This window comes from Ctenopharyngodon idella, chromosome 1 (assembly GCF_019924925.1).
Source record: "Ctenopharyngodon idella isolate HZGC_01 chromosome 1, HZGC01, whole genome shotgun sequence".
In the NCBI taxonomy this organism is placed as follows: Eukaryota; Metazoa; Chordata; class Actinopteri; order Cypriniformes; family Xenocyprididae; genus Ctenopharyngodon; species Ctenopharyngodon idella.
This window is the reverse complement of record NC_067220.1, coordinates 16280651-16300800: the sequence shown is the minus strand read 5'-3', so window position 1 is coordinate 16300800 and position 20150 is coordinate 16280651. Positions and strand designations below refer to the sequence as shown.

The window sequence follows — 20150 nt, the reverse complement described above, 5'->3', positions numbered from 1 at the left end:
GAGGGTGAAGCTTGTCAGCACTAGGCATTTCAGCAGTTACTAAGACTTATGCTGTCACAGATACCATCACAAACAGGCCTGGGAAAACAGTCAGTTGACCTGGGTGATGTAGTTGTTGGGTAATGTCAGCTAACGAACTTGCGACAATCGGGACACTTGAAAGTTCTTGTAGTTCAGTCTGGGCCCATATGTAGGCTTTTTTTTATTACCCTTCATAGTTGTCACACAATGCTGTGCTGGCGTATTTTGCATTAGCATTCTCTTTTTTTCCAGCTTGTGGTCCCTGTCCCTTAGCAGCCTCTAAAATAGAAGCCTAATTAGCTTCCCCAGGTAGTGAAGAGAGAACAGAAGACAATATCTGGCTCCTTGTCAACACACATGGCGCCGAGTGCACAAATAAAGCAGCATGCGAGGGTGGGTGGCTATAGGGAGGAGAAACCCACTGTTTAAACATCAGGGTGCTTCTGCCAGAAAACTCCAATTTTGGCTCGTCATACTGGGTCACACGGGGAAAACTCGGGCACCGGTCCCTCCAGGCTTGATGCACGGCTGCAGGTAGCAACAGCCTGGTGGAGTACTTGTGAATTTTCCCCTAGTTAAGTTGGACTCACTTTGTGCGCTTTGGCAGTGCTGCACAAAACAGGCGGGACGATTGGGGGATGTTGTATCCCCTCTTGAGTGGCAGGATGTTCAGGTATTTGTTGGAAGCCCCCTGCGTATGGTGAGAGACCATGAAACATATTTTCCCAATGCATTTTGTTCTCTCTTACCTCACAGGAGATGTCCTGGCAGCTCTGAAATGTAAATCCTTGTAGGAAACTTTACTTGTGTCATCCACCCACCATCATGAATTGTTTTTGTTTTCTACCAGCACACGCTATTGCAGAAAAAAAAAAAAAAAAAAAGATTAGCACTTTTGTCAAGCCCATGAAAGATATCTAATTATGGTCACCTATAGGAGACAAAAGAGTATCAAGTCTTGCTTACTTAGAACAGTAATACATTTAATACATTTGTAAAGAACAAATACATGTCTACACATTCAATTATTTAGCAACATTATATATATATATATATATATAAAACATATTAAAAGATTAGTTCACTTTAAAATGAAAATTACCTCAAGATTTACTCACCCTCAAGCCATCCTGGGTATATATTACTTTCTTCTTTCTGATGAACACAATCAGATATATATTAATAAATATCCTGACGCGTCTAAGCTTTATAATGGCAGTGAACAGGGCCAACGAGTTTGAAGCTCAAAAAAGTGCATCCATCCATCATAAACGTACTCCACACGGTTTCAGGGGGTTAATAACGGCCTTCTGAAGCGAAGAGATGTGTTCATGTAAGAAAAATATCCATATTTAACAAGTTATGAAGTAAAATATCTAGCTTCTGCCAGACTTCCTTCCATATTCAGTTTATGAAGAAAGTGTAATGCCTCTAGCAGTTCAAAATGCTTATGCTACGTCCTGCACCTTCTGTATTCAAATTACAGAAAAAGATTTTTTTTTTTTTCAGAAGTTGAATACAGAAGGCGGTCTGGCGGAAGCTAGATATTTTACTTTATAACTTGTTAAATATGGATATTTTTCTTATACAAACGCATTGCTTCGCTTCAGAAGCCTTCCGTTCACTGTCATTATAAAGCTTGGACGCATCAGGATATTTATTAATATAACTCCGATTGTGTTCATCAGAAAGAAGAAAGTCATATATACACCTAGGATGGCTTGAGGGTGATTAAATCTTGAGGTAATTTTCATTTTAAAGTGAACTAATCCTTTACATTTACTTACACAGACAGTCACTTGTAGCGTGACAAGCCAGCAATCCAGTTTCCCACTCAAAATGCATGTGGATCAGATACTATTGTTCTGCAACTGCCCCTAGTGGCTGGGAGTATTCTTGATGTTGTGTGGTGACTTATATGCTGCCTTCACATGCTCTCAGAATTATCGTAAATACAAGTTTCCTAGGTAAAAATTGCACATGAACGCCCTCCCATTTCAGTTAAATGCAATGAGCTTGTAATCACGACTTCAGAAGAGGGAATTATCAAATTTCCAATAGCACGTGAAGGCAGCATTAATTATGTTGTGAACTTTTGTAAATGAGTTGTGCACCTGTTGAACACCATAAAAACATCCTTTAAATTAATTCATGAAAAATTGCTTGATATTAAGAGAGATACTTAAGATACTTGATATCTTAAATTAAGTTTCTTTTTCATAGCCTATATACCACTGCAGGAATGTGTCCTAAAACTACAGTAGTTAGCATTTTAGCTCTTCCTGTTTCATCATATTCAAGTCAGTGGGCTTTTTAAATGCGTTTTTGGTTAAATGCCTGAAATTAGGTCTGTGGTTAACACACGCTCAAGATAGTTTCTTGTTTTATTCTACGACATAAAATAGTAATACCTTACTTGTGATTTTTTAGGTTTTTTTATTGAAACTCTATTGACAATTTGCTGTTCTTTAGCATCTGAAACCATTTGTCTTACAGTATTCTCTCAAAACATCAATATCTTATTCAGTTTTGCTTCTCATGTAAATGTAAGTACTTTTTAGATTTTTAGAAACAACACAAAGTCATCAGTGTAAGCATTTAAGCATTCCCCTGCATGTGTGTGATTTCACAAAAAAGCAATGGCGTATTTTTATCCAGATGCTCCCCAAAAATCTCACGCTGAAGCAAAAATGAAGAGAAAATCACACCATCAGTCTTACTAATGTATGTTTTCCTACCAGATGATTTAGTGTTTTCCTTGCTGTGATTTCATGTGACGCGTGCCACAAATACACGCAGCTGTCAGATCCATCCTCATCCTCCTACTCAGATGACGAAGGATCGTCGTGGAAAGCTTTGAGCGTTCAGGCGGCTAATGTTTTAACTGCACGGCGCTCACTCGTGAAACGTACGCCATGAAAGATGTCATAATTGTGCCTGGATTGCACAAGACACCTGCTCCGTTTTCCTCGCCTAGTCCAAGCTTTCTAATCTAATACACAACATTTCAGGCTGAAGTGGTAGCGCGACACGACCAAATGTGCATCTAAGAAGGTTGACAAACTGCGTTAGACTCGAAGCCTTGGCACTGGCGTTCGGTTCTAGTAGAAGGCACTAATTAAAAGTGTAAGATGTTGATTAAGATTGAGCTTGCTATGGAGATACCCTTGAGGGAACCTCAAAAAGAGCTGAACGTGAAGTAAAGGGAGCAGATTAACAACAGAGGGGCTTTTCTTTAGAAAGACTGTCGCTCCTGTTTATGCAGTGCTAACTGTCGATACCTCTGCCTTGATTCACCTTTCAAAAGCCAGAGAGCTTGTACAGAGATGGCAACATTTAATTAGCTGCAAATCTGTGCTGTCTGCTGCCTGGCATTAAATTACATCCCTGACTGATATGACCTTTTTAAATGATGTATCGATTTGTTAATACTGCTTAGCATTAGCGCCTGGGTGACACGATGTCGTCGCGCAAAATTGAAGTAATATTTGTGCTGGTATTGATTTAGTGAAAAGGCGGAAGACGGTGTGATATTTTCGGGTCTGTTTGCTTAGTGGATTCTTCTTTCCTGCTGGGTTGACACATCACTGCATCCCTCCATCTCTCTCTCTCTTACACACATGCACATGCACTTTTTTTTTGTAATAATTAACCGAGGAGGCTGAAAGATGTGATTTCCAGCACTTGAAAATAAATTATCAAAAATAGAACAGCATATTACAGTGACATTAAACATATCAACCTTTATAATTGTCTTACTTTTATTCTTACTTTATTAATGGTAGAATTAGAAAATGTACTAGTAAAACTGTATGAATTCCTGTACTTTTGGAGTATATATGCTGTATTGAATGAAGAATGATTAGGAACCTTCTTTGCAGGTGTTGCAGAGCATTATGACATGTAGATCATTTACAATTCAGTATGTGAGTGACATCATTGTTTTGAGTTAGATTTTGAATCTGTTTCAGTCATTGGATATTTTACAGATTCACCGCATTGACCAACAAGCTGCTTGGTTTAAAAGTAACTTCTGTGTAAGCTGTGCTTCATTCATCTCTACACTATTGACACTAGATAATTGACCTTTTTTTGTCACCAAAAGCCTGTTCACACCAAGAACAATTGAGATTAAAGGGTGAGTTCATCTAAAAATGAAATTTCTGTCATTAAGTACTCACCCTCATGTCATTCCAAACCTGTAAGACCATCTTCAGAACACAAATTAAGATATTTTTGATGCAAGGTTTTTTTTTTTTTTTTTTTTTTTTAATTTCCCATAGAAAGCAACAAAATTTCCACATTCAAGGTCCAGAAAAGTAGTAAAGATATCGTTAAAATAGTCAACATGACTACATTGGTTCAACCTTAATGTTATGAAACGACAAGAATACTTTTTGTGCGCAAAAACAAAACAAAAATTATGACTTTATTTAACAATTTCTTCTCTACCCTGTCATTCTCCTACGCAACACGCAAGCGTCGTGCTGCTCACGTGAACAGCGTCGGCCAACAATGAACCACAATTCTGACGTAGAACATGGAGGTATTCTTGTCGCTTCATAACATTAAGGTCGAACCACTGTAGTCACATTGACTTTTTTAATGATGTCTTTACTACTTTTCTGGACCTTGAATGTGATAATTTCGTTGCTTTATATGGGAGATAAAAAAACTCTCGTATTTCATCAAAAATATCTTAATTTGTGTTCCGAAGATGAACGAAGGTCTTGCGGGTTTGGAACGACATGAGGGTGAGTAATTAATGACAGAAATGTCATTTTTGGGTGAACTAACCCTTTAAATATAGCGATAACTATATTAGCGTGAACAACAACAGATGACAAAATTATAAATATTATAAGCGCACACTTCAGTTATGTCGTTTGGATTATGACAAAGCCACTTTTGCAGGGAAGGATACCAGAGCCATTTTTTTTTTTTTTTTTTTGAATGGAGATCAATGGAGGAGATGCTTCACTACACTGAATAAACCACTTTTGTGGGAAAACGGCTCATCGACAGCCCATCTGCCCATGTTTGCTCTTAAACATTGTTTTGGATTGATCTATTTTTAGAGTTTACACTGAAAAAAAATGCTGTTTTGTGAGAGAAGTCAAGGACAACTCTTTTTTTTCCCCATTCATTTATATGGTGTCCACTAACAGTGACTGACTGACACACAACTCTGAATGAAATTCAAAGACATCAAGGCTGTAATGTGATTGGTTATCAAGTCACACGTGTTCCAAGTTAGCCGTTATGCTTTCTCCAACGGTAGAGCTATGGACCCTCGTATCTCCCAATAATAAGACCATCTCTGATTATGATTGGCTGTCAGTGTTTTTATCATTCATCTGCTGAAAAGAAAAACTGTTCTGAATGTGATTACAATGTTTTTGTGTCATTATCATTGTCTGTGGTGTGAACTTCCCTAATAATAGTGTGTAACTATTATTAAAACTTTATTTTATTGTTATCATTGTAGTTGTGTGAAAAAAAATGTAAATCTTATTTTTTTTTTTTTTTTTTTTTAAAAGAAAAAAAGTCTAACAATATTTATAAAAACATACTTAAAGCTGAAATTATCTACAAGTCTAGATGGAGTAGTTGAGGCTGAATGAACTGCTGAAAGTAAGGGGAATAATAAAAAAAAATAAATAAATAAATAAATAAAAAAATGTGTGTGAGAGTTTTTCAATAGAGTACTCCACTATATAAATTGCTGTATTCCATCTTTGTTTCTTCAGACTCCAAAATAGGAGTGTCTGGACTTTGAAGTCTCAGCAGACTGTGTCCCAATATAGTCTAGTGTATAACATCATTAGCAGCGCAGGTTAGCACAATCTGCTGGTGTATTGCTGGGATAGCAGGGTTTAAAAACAGAGTGATAGGCTACTGTACATCCTTACAAGATTTGTGTGTGTGTGTGTGTGTGTGTGTGTGTGTGTGTGTGTGTGTGTGTGTGTGTGTGTGTTTGTGTGGAGCTTTGTATGACTCATAGCTCCATTTATAAAGAAAAATAAAACTTTCGTGACACACATAGGACATAGTCTTTTGCTTCCATTTTTCACAAATTTTTGGGCATAGGGATGTGCAGTCTGTGCCATTTTTCTGCTTTAAAAGTTAAAAAAAGAGAGAAAAATGATTGAACAACTACCATCAATAAAGTTATATAACAAATTTTCAAATCAATACACCGTAATTTATATGTTTAATGGTGAATGTTTAGAAAAATGAGTTCTACCGGTTGATATATAAATTAAAACAGATTCAAAATATATTATTTTAAAATGTTATACATTAACAAAACAAGGGTTTAAGGTTAAATGTGAGTGAATGAATGAACAATTATTATTTAATATATATACAGGTGCTGGTCATATAATTAGAATATCATCAAAAAGTTGATTTATTTCACTAATTCCATTCAAAAAGTGAAACTTGTACATTATATTCATTCATTACACACAGACTGATATATTTCAAATGTTTATTTCTTTTAATTTTGATGATTATAACTGACAACTAAGGAAAATCCCAAATTCAGTATCTCAGAAAATTAGAATATTACTTAAGACCAATACAAAGAAAGGATTTTTAGAAATCTTGGCCAACTGAAAAGTATGAACATGAAAAGTATGAGCATGAACAGCACTCAATACTTAGTTGGGGCTTCTTTTGCCTGAATTACTGCAGCAATGCGGCGTGGCATGGAGTCGATCAGTCTGTGGCACTGCTCAGGTGTTATAAGAGCCCAGGTTGCTCTGATAGTGGCCTTCAGCTCTTCTGCATTGTTGGGTCTGGCATATCGCATCTTCCTCTTCACAATACCCCATAGATTTTCTAAGGGGTTAAGGTCAGGCGAGTTTGCTGGCCAATTAAGAACAGGGATACCATGGTCCTTAAACCAGGTATTGTTAGCTTTGGCACTGTGTGCAGGTGCCAAGTCCTGTTGGAAAATGAAATCTGCATCTCCATAAAGTTGGTCAGCAGCAGGAAGCATGAAGTGCTCTAAAACTTCCTGGTATACGGCTGCATTGACCTTGGACCTCAGAAAACACAGTGGACCAACACCAGCAGATGACATGGCACCCCAAACCATCACTGACTGTGGAAACTTTACACTGGACCTCAAACAACGTGGATTGTGTGCCTCTCCTCTCTTCCTCCAGACTCTGGGACCCTGATTTCCAAAGGAAATGCAAAATTTACTTTCATCAGAGAACATAACTTTGGACCACTCAGCAGCAGTCCAGTCCTTTTTGTCTTTAACCCAGGCGAAACGCTTCTGACGCTGTCTGTTGTTCAAGAGTGGCTTGACACAAGGAATGCGACAGCTGAAACCCATGTCTTGCATACGTCTGTGCGTAGTGGTTCTTGAAGCACTGACTCCAGCTGCAGTCCACTCTTTGTAAATCTCCCCCACATTTTTGAATGGGTTTTGTTCCTCTCCAGGGTGCACTTATCCGTATTGCTTGTACACTTTTTTTCTACCACATCTTTTCCTTCCCTTCGCCTCTCTATTTATGTGCTTGGACACAGAGCTCTGTGAACAGCCAGCCTCTTTTGCAATGACCTTTTGTGTCTTGCCCTCCTTGTGCAAGGTGTCAATGGTTGTCTTTTGGACAACTGTCAAGTCAGCAGTCTTCCCCATGATTGTGTAGCCTACAGAACTAGACTGAGAGACCATTTAAAGGCCTTTGCAGGTGTTTTGAGTTAATTAGCTGATTAGAGTGTGGCACCAGGTGTCTTCAATATTGAACCTTTTCACAGTGTTCTAATTTTCTGAGATACTGAATTTGGGATTTTCCTTAGTTGTCAGTTATAATCATCAAAATTAAAAGAAATAAACATTTGAAATATATCAGTCTGTGTGTAATGAATGAATATAATATACAAGTTTCACTTTTTGAATGGAATTAGTGAAATAAATCAACTTTTTGATGATATTCTAATTATATGACCAGCACCTGTATTAGAGGGTGGCTAAGCTTGTTCACTTGGTTAGTGGCCTTATCTTTAGTCTCTGCTTTTGTTATTTACCTGTTCTGTCCTTAAATCTCTATGTAGTTCTGTTTGCCTGTCTGACCTCCCCTCTCTCTCTATTTTTTCTTTCTCTTTCTGCTGGAACAAGCAGATGTAATCTGAGTGAGTGAGTAGTTGGTGAGCGTGTTAATAGTGTTAGGCTGTAGGCAGGGTGCTGTTCTGGTCCAGCTCGGCTGCACATGCATTTGATGGATCACTCTGCTGTCAGATCAATTTTAGAAATGCATTGGAACCGGAGAGACAAAGAGAGAAAGAGTGAGCAAGACATGGAAGGATAGAGAGGGATGGTCAGGGGCGGAGTAAAGTGGGTATGGAACCACACCGCGCAATATAAAAGGGTGGACATATGAAAGGCACTGGGAGTAAGAGATATAAAGACGATACCGCCACAGGAGATGGCAGAAACAAAGTGAGAAACAACAATGGGCTAAAATGGTATTGCTAAAGAATGTGTGGGAGACTGAAAGGTAAAAAAACAAAAAATGTAAGTGAAAACTATTCGATATTTCCATCTCCATCGCCCTTGATATTTATAGCTGATGAGGACTTGAGGCTAGAGAAAAAGAATGATCTCTTTCACCCATGTGTTGAAACTGGTGGAAACTGACTATTAACTACACTCCTCCACACAAACTAAAATCCACTTTCTTCGATTTGCACGCCACAAATATGTAGAAAATGTGCACATACTCGCTCTTTACTACAACTGGAGCAGCAAAGGTCATGTATACCATTGTGAAAGAGAGAGGGCTGTTGCTCAGGCAGGTTTAGATGTTTATCAGTGCTGAAGAGCTTGAAGAGGAGCTTCAGATGAGGTTGAGGGACACTCTAGGGCTGCACGATTAATCAAAGTAAAACGGTAATTGCCATATGGCTTAGTGCGATTATCAAATCACAAAGGCTGCGATTTAATTAAATAAATATATGCACTGTGTGTTTTTGAGTTAAGTGCGGCATTTTGCTCTGTTAAACGTGAGCAGCTCATGATCCAGTTTTCAGGAGCCTCTCTGTTTGTGGTAAATGCTGCTCCACAAGAAATCATCCCTGCATGGATTGCATCTTGCATTTGGGAACGTAACGTGTGACAACCATCTTCCCAAATGTGTAATGAGAAACGCTTATAAGCCAGCTGTTGTCAGCAGTGCAACCTGCAGATATCCACCTAAATTAAAGTTTGGTGCTTTATAGTTTGAAAATTAAGAAATATTTCTTCATTAATTATTATTATTATTAGTAGTAGTAGTAGTAGTAGTAGTATTGGTACTATTATTAGTGTTACTTTATAGTCATATCACATTTGTTTGGCTAAACTGAACAGCTCTACAAACAAGAGCAGCAAACCTACAGATTTTAAACTGCATTTTTTGGCAATTTTAGAATACTCTAGTAAACTCTGCTTCTTCAGTGTTTCTTTGCAGCTTGAGTTGATTCTTTTGAGTTACTTTGGCTGGTTTTAGAGGGGTTTTGAGTACTTTTTATAGCAAGTCAGACTTTGAGACCAGCTGGCTACCCAGCTAAACACCATTAAAGTGGGGAGACCAGTTAAACCAGCATAAGACCAACAATTTGGCCAGTGGGGAGACCAGTTAAACCAGCTTAAGACCAACAATTTGGCCAGGCTGGGAGACCAGTTAAGTCTAGCAAAGGCATTTTTTTTCGGCACGGAAAGTGCTACCAAATTTTAACTTCCCAAGTCTTTAATTTGCTTGATCAAACAGGTAATAACATCCCCAAACATCCCCTTCACTCGTTGGTAGAGTCAAAGGAGTTGGACATGCTCGAACAAACAGAACAATATTTTGAAGGAGTAACAGTGTTCCATTCTTCTGGAAGTCAACCTTCGAATGGTGTGCACATACAATAGTTGTCTCTGCACAACTGAGATAGGAGAAAGTATTTTAACATAGAAAAATTAACTCTACAGCACCGGTTTTCTAAAGAACTAGAAAATAAAAAGTCCTTTGTTAAATTGGAAAAAAAAAAAAGGTTATTTTTCGACATAGGACTGCAAAACCCTTTTTACTTTAATTGGAACATTTTATTTTTATGAGTGAATGGTGTAGAGGAGATTTGAGAGTTGTTGAAGAGTGTTTGGAGGGAGATTGAGAAGACATTTGTGGAGCTGGAGAGTTGGCTGAGGGGAGTTTTAAGGTTACAGAGAGGTTGGGGAGTTTGAGGTCTTTAGTTGAGCCGATGCATGCTGAGAGACTGTGAATTAAAAAGCAAAAGGAAGATGTGACTGACAGATGGAGCTTGTGGAAGAAGTGACAATCGTTTGTCCACTTTTTCCTTGCCCCACATATTTCCCTATCCAGTACCACTTCTCACTCTCTAGCTTTTTTTTCTGAACTGCCTTGTTGCCTGTCTACATAGGCAGCAGTCTTCTAAGGCAGCATTCTAATCAAAATAGAGCCTTATAAGAGAACAATTTATGTTTACAACACTCTACATAATCAGCAACTGCACACCCTACACACAGATATGTCAAAGGAGCTTTCCATTAGCATGTTGATATCGGTTAATCAACTTTGCAACTACATGTCAACAAACTCTCATTAGATTATTAGTAGACTGTAGTAGTAGACTGTTAGGGTTAGCAGAATAAGTTGACATGTAGTTGCAAAGGTACTTATAGTCAGTATATCTGTTCGGGGAACATCAAAGTAAAGTGTTAGCAGATATTAAGCAGTCTACTAATACACTAATGACTGGTAGCTGACATGTAGTTGCAAAGTTAGGCCTACATACATACTCTAAAACAACAATTTCTGGGTTGTTTGGCAACCCAGCGCTATTCATATTCAGTGGCGAGTCAATAGGCTTATTCGCAATGAACTACACTAGCCTGCCACCGGCTGGTGAGATCTGCTGGTTGCAGGCGGGGGAGAAGTACAGAGACGGCTGTCAGGTCGGACACTTCGTGCTTTCCGTAGTGTGCTGAACCAACGTCATTCATGGCAGACCACGTGATGTTTGCGTTTATTGTAGCCAAAGAAGTGGATGCGATTGAAATTCTCATGTTTTGAATATCAGATATTCAATATCAAGATTGGTTAAATACAGGAACTTGTACACGCAATATGTCACCCTTGTCATCAAATCTGACCAATGAGAATAAAGTGTGTTGTCATCAAAGCTTTCTCAGCCGATTTTGAGCAACTGCAGCGCCTGACCTAGGCAACTGGTCTCGTTTTGCTCTCGCGGTACTTTGATGGCACGTGTGATTGTAAGGCGGCTGCAGAGCCGTTCAAAAGGTGTGTTCGACATCGGCTGCGGCTGGATGCAACCGATCGGCGAGAGTAGCCGTGTGCAGGCGGGGAGGAGCTGATAACGGAGACGTGAAGTCAGACACTTTCTGCTTCCCGTAGTGACGCTCGTGCTGCGTTTGCATACTTTATCACAGCTGAAATGAAATAAATGCAATATTTGACTAATACACTGATGTTTCAGAGACATTTTCATTCAATACTTTATGTACTGCTTACAGTGTTTTTTTTTATTCTTTTACAAGAATAACGTTCAACATAAGCATTTATTATTTAAATACTAATGTAGTGGGGTCTGCGTTTTTTATCAGTTTTATTTTGATAAACATGACACAATGCTTTAACTGTTAAAAAAAAAAAATGCAGATTTGTGAGCATTAGTGGAACTGAAGTTTTCAGAATAAATACGAAACACATGTGATCATTGTCATGCGGTGAATCCGGCCAATCGTGGAACAGCTGTGTGGTCATCAGAGCCCGTGCAGCCGCTCTTGAGAAACTGCGCTGGCTGACTCTGTCGGCTGCTCTCGAATTGCACTTGCAGTACTTTGGAGCCATACATCACAGTCACATAGCATCGGCGCTGTCTCAAGTCGGACAAAATTTCTAACCGGCATGCACTGCTTCAAGTCAGCCGCTATTGGTCTGTGCAGCGCTGCATGAAGTCGAACAAGCCTAAAGTTGGACAAATTTTCTAACCAGAATGCATTGCTTTTGTCAGGCTGCAGCTGATCTTTACGTCGTCACATGAAGTCGAACAAGCCTAGTCTTTTACAATCATAAAATACTCAAACTTTTAGTAAAGACGTGACAGGAGTAGCAAGAGCAGCCAATGGGAATCGGTGGGAAGAAAAGTGGTATCTGTTTCAGTTCATTAAATAACAAACTTATATATTCATGTTTGAAAATTTACATCAAAACCAGCTTTACCTTGTGCCATCTCGTCTGTCAGACATTTCAATCCAACAAACGCATAGCGCGACCACAGCTGCAATGCTAGTACACTAGATCAGTAGCGTTCCATCAAAGTACTGGTGCGTTCAAGTCCTCCTGAGAAGTTCGTATTTACGAGGTGGGAAGTCGTGTTTACGACGGCAGGGGCGTTCAAATCACTTTTGTCGGAGTAAGATGGCGGTGTACCTTCACTTAATTAATTACACAAAAATACAACACTTCTACTTCTAGAAAATGAAAAGCAAAGAATGTGCATTACTTGTATTTTACTTTTTTATGTTTTTAATTCATTTATGAAGCCATTATAAACTTTATCGCTACATATTATATTGTTATATTATAATGCTATCATATTTTTTGCTGGAAATTAGCTTACTTCGTTTGTGAATAGAAAAGCCTGACAACTTCACTGCTAAATACCTTTAAGTATTGTGGTATTTCGCCATGTTTCTCACTGACACGCCCCCAAGTCGTACAGATCGGGGCTTAAAGAAAATCCCGAGCTCCCCACTCGTATGACATTGTGGTGGCGTTCATGTCCGTCCTGCTCGTAAATACGATCTTTCCGACATGACTTGAACGCACCATAAGATTCATGGAGTCGTATGCTCTTCAAATGCTCTCGCGGTACTTTGATGTCATGCGCCGATCGGCCTGCGTAGCGCCGATGCATCTCGAACAAGCCTATTGTAGTCAGTGGAGCGCACGTGACGACAGCTTGGTAACATACAGCGATGTCGCGCAGTGTTTCAGTCCTGGTCGCGCATTTGTTTGGCAGGAGGTGAAACTTCCATTGTGACGCTGGCGTGTCATTCGCTTTGAGTGTAGTTCCGGTGTATGCTGCGTTTGTAGAAGGCTAGCCGTCCAAGCAGACGCTAGCTGTGATGTACATATAAACAAAATAAGGTAAATCGTGTGACTACAGACGTTTTCCTATTTGTGTAGTAATAATTTGATAGGAATACAATGTAATACAAACCGTAATTTCATCAGGAAGTTTCCCCTCAGGACGCTTTCTCTCAGAACAGAACAAAATGACTGTTGACAAATGTATCCGGTTTTAACCGGTTTGGGACAGACTACTCACCGAACATTGGGTTACACTGACCCATCAGGTATTGAGAGGGGGTTCATAATTTGTATTGACAGTAAAAAAAATGACCCAGTAGTTGTTACAGAAAAGCTACCCAGCACCTGGGTAAAAATATTACAAATAACGCAATAAAATGACCCAACAGGATGAACCCAGCATTTGGGTTAGAAAAATAACCCAGGATTACTATTGCAATAATTTTTGTTTCCATCATCTGTAATCATTGTTTTTTTTTTTTTTTAATCTTATTTTTCACATTCCTATACCAGGACCATTTTTTCCCCCCAAATTGTTTCAGTGTCAATTAGTTAAACAGTGCTTAATTAATAATGCATGGAAAAGCATTGACACAATTCTCTTACACAAAAAGAAGATAAAAAGCAGAGAAACTAATTGGATCAAAGAAAAAGGTCAATGAAACAGTACATTTTTATTCAACATTTAAAGAGTTTTTGTTTAGTGCGCATTTGAAGTTGTTGCTGTTTTTTTTTTCCTTCCCTGTAAGCTACCATGACTATTAAGAGAATTAAGAAACCTGAAACAAATTTCTCTTTCTGTTCTTTCTCACTAGATGACCCAGGAGCAGTACATCCTGGCATCTCAGCCAAACCCCCTCCAAAGGCCGGGATGTGCTACCGTGTACCCGGTGGGGATTTACGGCTGGCGAAAGCGCTGTCTCTATTTCTTCATCCTCCTCCTCCTCGTCACCATGATCGTCAACCTAGCCTTGACCATCTGGATCTTAAAAGTCATGAACTTCACCGTGGTGAGCACTTATCTGTCTTTTATTGTGTTCCTCTCTCTGATTATATGTTCTTTTAACGCTAATACAAGCAACACCATTACTATTGCTTTTACTTACGACCAACCCCTACATTAAGTATTAAACATTGGTGCATAACTCGTCCTGTGCTACAGACATGAATTATACCACAAATTGGGCTGCTTTTTGAAGAGAGATGTGCTATTACTCCCATAGTCCTGCATTGAAGGAAGGGTGTAAGCCTTATCTAGGAACCTGAATATCATTGAGACTATCATAGTCTCTGTTAACATTAGTTAATAAAAATACAACTGTTCATTGTTAGTTCATGCTAGCACGGTTCCATTAAAGGATTAGTTCACTTTCAAATGGAAATTAGTCCAAGCTTTACTCACCCTCAAGCAATCCTAGGTGTATATGACTTTCTTCTTTCTGATGAACACAGTCAGAGATATTTTAATAAACATCCTGACACATCCGAGCTTTATAATGGCTGAAGAAAGTCTTATGAGCTGAAGAAAGTGCTTCCATCCACATCCATCCATCATAAACATGTACTCCACACAGCTCCAGGGGTTAATAAAGGCCTTCTGAAGCGAAGCGATGCATTTGTGTATATGTTAAATATCCATATTTAACATATTTATGAAGTAAAATATCTAGCTTCCGCCAGACCGCCTTCCATATTCAAGGTACGAAGAAAGTGTAAACTGGTTTCTCGTCAGTTACACTTTTTTAGTAAGTTGAATAGGGAAGGCATAGGACATGCCGTAAGCTTTTTGAACTGCAAGAGTTTTACACTTTTTTTCGTACATTGAATACTGAAGGCGGTGTGGCGGAAGCTAGATATTTTACTTCATAACTTGTTAAATATGGATTTTTTTTACACAAACTCATCGCTTCACTTCAGAAGGCCTTTATTAACCCCCCGGAGCCATGTGGAGTACACATTTATGCTGGATGGATGTGGATGGCTGCACTTTCTTCAGCTCATACTCGTGACCCCTGTTCACTGCCATTATAAAGCTCGGATGCGTCAGGATATTTATTAATATATCTCTGATTGTGTTCATCAGAAAGAAGAAAGTCATATACACCTTTAATTTGAAAGTTAACTAATCCTTTAAATAATATTAACAGATGCAAATTTTGATTTTAATTATACAGTATGTTTGTAAATGTTGCAAATTTAGCGTAGACAAGCACCACTCATATTTTCTTGAGAAAATGTAAAAATCTAGTCATATCTGATTCTCAGCAACTTGGTGTACATTTGTTGTATTATCTCATTGGCTCAAATACTCTGTCTGCTTTTTTCTATTTGTGTGAATGACCTTACTCAGATGGTCTGGTGTACTAGCTAGCAAGCATGAGGTCACAGCACTTTATTTACCCAGCTGATTTGTCCTTGTTTAACAGCATCTGCCACACATGCTGGCTATACAGAATTACAAAGCATGGGCTGCCTGGATCAGCGGAGTTGTGAACCTACTCAAAAATGAACACTGTGGTTTGTCTGCTGAGACCGCAAGAAGAAATGAGAGGACTTTGTGGCTTTGTACAAGTGTGTGTGTGTGTCTGTATGATTTAGGAAGTGACTGTGTAAGCACTACAATGGAACTACAATACCTCTTTGTAGAGTTAGCACGTGTTTGAGTCTCTGCTATTGTAACACATGACAGGCTCATGAAACCTCTTATTGGCGTATGTGCTCATGTGTGGTCGTAGGCCCTACTGTGGAGTAGTGTTGGGTGAAATTCTCCTTAGTCATATCGTCCTATCATCCTATCATTAATTTACTTATTTATTTACTTGATTATTTGCTTATTTCTTTAATTATTTACTTAGTTTTAATGTCATGGGAAATCAAAAGTCGTGTAGGAATATTTCACCCAAAAGTCAAGCCTGTGGATATCACACAGGCAATTTGAAAACTTTGCATGAGAGTTATGCCAGTGAAGGCGTCTCAAACTACAATCATTCACTAAAATGAAAGCAAAAACTGGCCTGGCTTTTGGTATCTGTCACTGCATTAACGACACATTAATTCTCTCAGAGATGACGAGAGCTGAATCTACCTTAACATATGCTGATAATGGTAGGCTGTATCAACTATCTAATTTATTAGTTAAATTTTTCTCTTGTAACCCATACATTAATGATAGTGGAAAAAAGAAGAATCAATATTTCTTGGTAAACAATTTTTTAAGTCTGTGTTTAAATCTGCTTTTGATTTTCATTGATGACTGATTATTGTGCAGTGTTCGGACCTACAGTATTAAAGACTTATTATATAATTTTAGTAATAATAATAATAATAATTTGTCATTGTATTGTTATTAGTGTTATTAGTGTCAATAAAATGTTTTTTTTGCTATGGAAACAAAACAAAATGCAGATGAACAACTATGCCTTTTTTGTCTTGGCTCAAACAACAACTTTATAAGAATCATGTGTCTCTTTTATAACAAGTACTTAATTGTGAATAGATCATCTTGCAATTTAATTTTGATGTGGGATGTAGTTTTGCAGTCTATTTTAAATACATTTTCATCTAGGAGTCCTCAATCCTCATACACACGTGTCGGTTATGCAGTGATGTCGTTGTGAAATTACAGGAGGGCAAATGAATTGTGTAATAAAATAGCTAGATATTTTACTTCATAACTTGTTAAATATGGATTTTTTTTACACAAACTCATCGCTTCACTTCAGAAGGCCTTTATTAACCCCCCGGAGCCATGTGGAGTACACATTTATGCTGGATGGATGTGGATGGCTGCACTTTCTTCAGCTCATACTCGTGACCCCTGTTCACTGCCATTATAAAGCTCGGCTGCGTCAGGATATTTATTAATATATCTCTGATTGTGTTCATCAGAAAGAAGAAAGTCATATACACCTTTAATTTGAAAGTTAACTAATCCTTTAAATAATATTAACAGATGCAAATTTTGATTTTAATTATACAGTATGTTTGTAAATGTTGCAAATTTAGCGTAGACAAGCACCACTCATATTTTCTTGAGAAAATGTAAAAATCTAGTCATATCTGATTCTCAGCAACTTGGTGTACATTTGTTGTATTATCTCATTGGCTCAAATACTCTGTCTGCTTTTTTCTATTTGTGTGAATGACCTTACTCAGATGGTCTGGTGTACTAGCTAGCAAGCATGAGGTCACAGCACTTTATTTACCCAGCTGATTTGTCCTTGTTTAACAGCATCTGCCACACATGCTGGCTATACAGAATTACAAAGCATGGGCTGCCTGGATCAGCGGAGTTGTGAACCTACTCAAAAATGAACACTGTGGTTTGTCTGCTGAGACCGCAAGAAGAAATGAGAGGACTTTGTGGCTTTGTACAAGTGTGTGTGTGTGTCTGTATGATTTAGGAAGTGACTGTGTAAGCACTACAATGGAACTACAATACCTCTTTGTAGAGTTAGCACGTGTTTGAGTCTCTGCTATTGTAACACATGGCAGGCTCATGAAACCTCTTATTGGCGTATGTGCTCATGTGTGGTCGTAGGCCCTACTGTGGAGTAGTGTTGGGTGAAATTCTCCTTAGTCATATCGTCCTATCATCCTATCATTAATTTACTTATTTATTTACTTGATTATTTGCTTATTTCTTTAATTATTTACTTAGTTTTAATGTCATGGGAAATCAAAAGTCGTGTAGGAATATTTCACCCAAAAGTCAAGCCTGTGGATATCACACAGGCAATTTGAAAACTTTGCATGAGAGTTATGCCAGTGAAGGCGTCTCAAACTACAATCATTCACTAAAATGAAAGCAAAAACTGGCCTGGCTTTTGGTATCTGTCACTGCATTAACGACACATTAATTCTCTCAGAGATGACGAGAGCTGAATCTACCTTAACATATGCTGATAATGGTAGGCTGTATCAACTATCTAATTTATTAGTTAAATTTTTCTCTTGTAACCCATACATTAATGATAGTGGAAAAAAGAAGAATCAATATTTCTTGGTAAACAATTTTTTAAGTCTGTGTTTAAATCTGCTTTTGATTTTCATTGATGACTGATTATTGTGCAGTGTTCGGACCTACAGTATTAAAGACTTATTATATAATTTTAGTAATAATAATAATAATAATTTGTCATTGTATTGTTATTAGTGTTATTAGTGTCAATAAAATGTTTTTTTTGCTATGGAAACAAAACAAAATGCAGATGAACAACTATGCCTTTTTTGTCTTGGCTCAAACAACAACTTTATAAGAATCATGTGTCTCTTTTATAACAAGTACTTAATTGTGAATAGATCATCTTGCAATTTAATTTTGATGTGGGATGTAGTTTTGCAGTCTATTTTAAATACATTTTCATCTAGGAGTCCTCAATCCTCATACACACGTGTCGGTTATGCAGTGATGTCGTTGTGAAATTACAGGAGGGCAAATGAATTGTGTAATAAAAATAAAAATAATAATAATCGTCTTCATATCATCAAAGGCATCTGCCATCAGCGATATCTCTGACTATTTCGATACACATCATTGTCTATTGGCACAATCCTACTGTGCAGCTGTGTGAACCCTACTTTGCTGTGTGACTGCCAAAGGGACTGTTCTATGCACAGACTTATAACTTTGGACTTTATCTTGGCAAACCTTGAGTTGTTTGACCTGTATAGTGCCTCTCAGGTGGGTCTTTCCCCAACTACAACTACAAGATATCCAACTAGATATCACTACATGAGCCACTAGAGTTGGACTGAATGACCACATATAGGCATACTGTATATTCACATATACACATATATTCTCCCATTATTCCTTATTATCATGACTGCATGAATCTCTAGAAATTCAGAGCTGGCGCAGTGACTTGTCCATAATAATAGTAATAATAATAATAATAATAATAATAATAATAATAATCTAGTTTAAAATCTAGTTTATAACCCATGTGCCAAATTCTTAGAAATTCACTCTTTGTTTTCAGGTTTCATTATATGAAGAACATTTTGACTATTTTTTTTTAAGAAAGGTTTATATTAAAAAATTGATTATAAATTATACAAATTATAAAATTGAATTATTAAAATGATTTTTGTGTGTGTGAAATGTCACTACAGGACTTTTCACAAACTTTTCATTGAAGAGGTCAAATTATGATATTTTAAAATACTTTAAAATACATGAGAATCTGCAGGGGTCCTCCCTATGACATCATTTCCTGTTTTGTGTGTGTGTGTGTGTTCTGGCATATGTGGTTTGAGGACACAAATGTGTATAATGGCATGGGTATTACAACGTAAACATGGTAAACCAAATGGCTTAAAAAAGTTTTTTTTTTTTTTAATTAAAAAAAAATGAAGAATGTTTTCTGTGATGGGTAGGTTTAGGGGTAGGGGTAGTGTAGGGGATAGAATATACAGTTTGTACAGTATAAAAACCATTACACCTGTGGAGAGTCCCCATAAACCACGTTTACCAACGTGTGTGTGTGTGTGTGTGTGTGTGTGTGTGTGTGTGTGTGTGTGTGTGGTCAGACTTCAGGAATTTAATATGATAGAGAGGTTTTTCATATATTAATAACAGTAAATCACTTACAGGCCCAAAATAAGTTTTGATATTTTAATTCAAAAATAAAAAAACATGCTCATCACAATAGAATTAGGCAAGACAAACTGAGCATCATGTCATTGACCCAGCTATAGAAAAGGGGCACAATTCCAATGTATACTCCATAAATACCTTCAAAGCAATAATCTCTGGCCTACAGAAATCACAAACTCTGAAATTATGTGGCAAAGTTGCAAGTAAAAATATCTTTTTGTAACCATAACAACTATTTTTTTCTGGCTTATCTGGATGGTTTAGCTCAATGGTTAAATATCAGGGATAGTAACAAAAAGGTTGCAAGGTTATCCCTCGCAAGGAATGATCCATCACTGTGGCATCTTTTAGCAAGGCACTTAGACATTAACTTTCCTGTGGGAATGTTCTTTTAATGGGTGTACTGGATG

General features: G+C 37.7%; 1 protein-coding gene across 1 annotated transcript in view; it reads left to right on the top strand.

Moving 5' to 3' along the window:
* The window catches only part of LOC127514759 (zeta-sarcoglycan), a 315734-nt gene that overhangs the window by 185678 nt on the left and 109906 nt on the right, over nucleotides 1–20150 (top strand). Inside the window, exon 2 of the mRNA XM_051897924.1 lies at nucleotides 13955–14149. Within this exon, the coding sequence (XP_051753884.1) occupies nucleotides 13955–14149 (195 nt within the window). The remainder of the gene's footprint in view (nucleotides 1–13954; nucleotides 14150–20150) is intronic.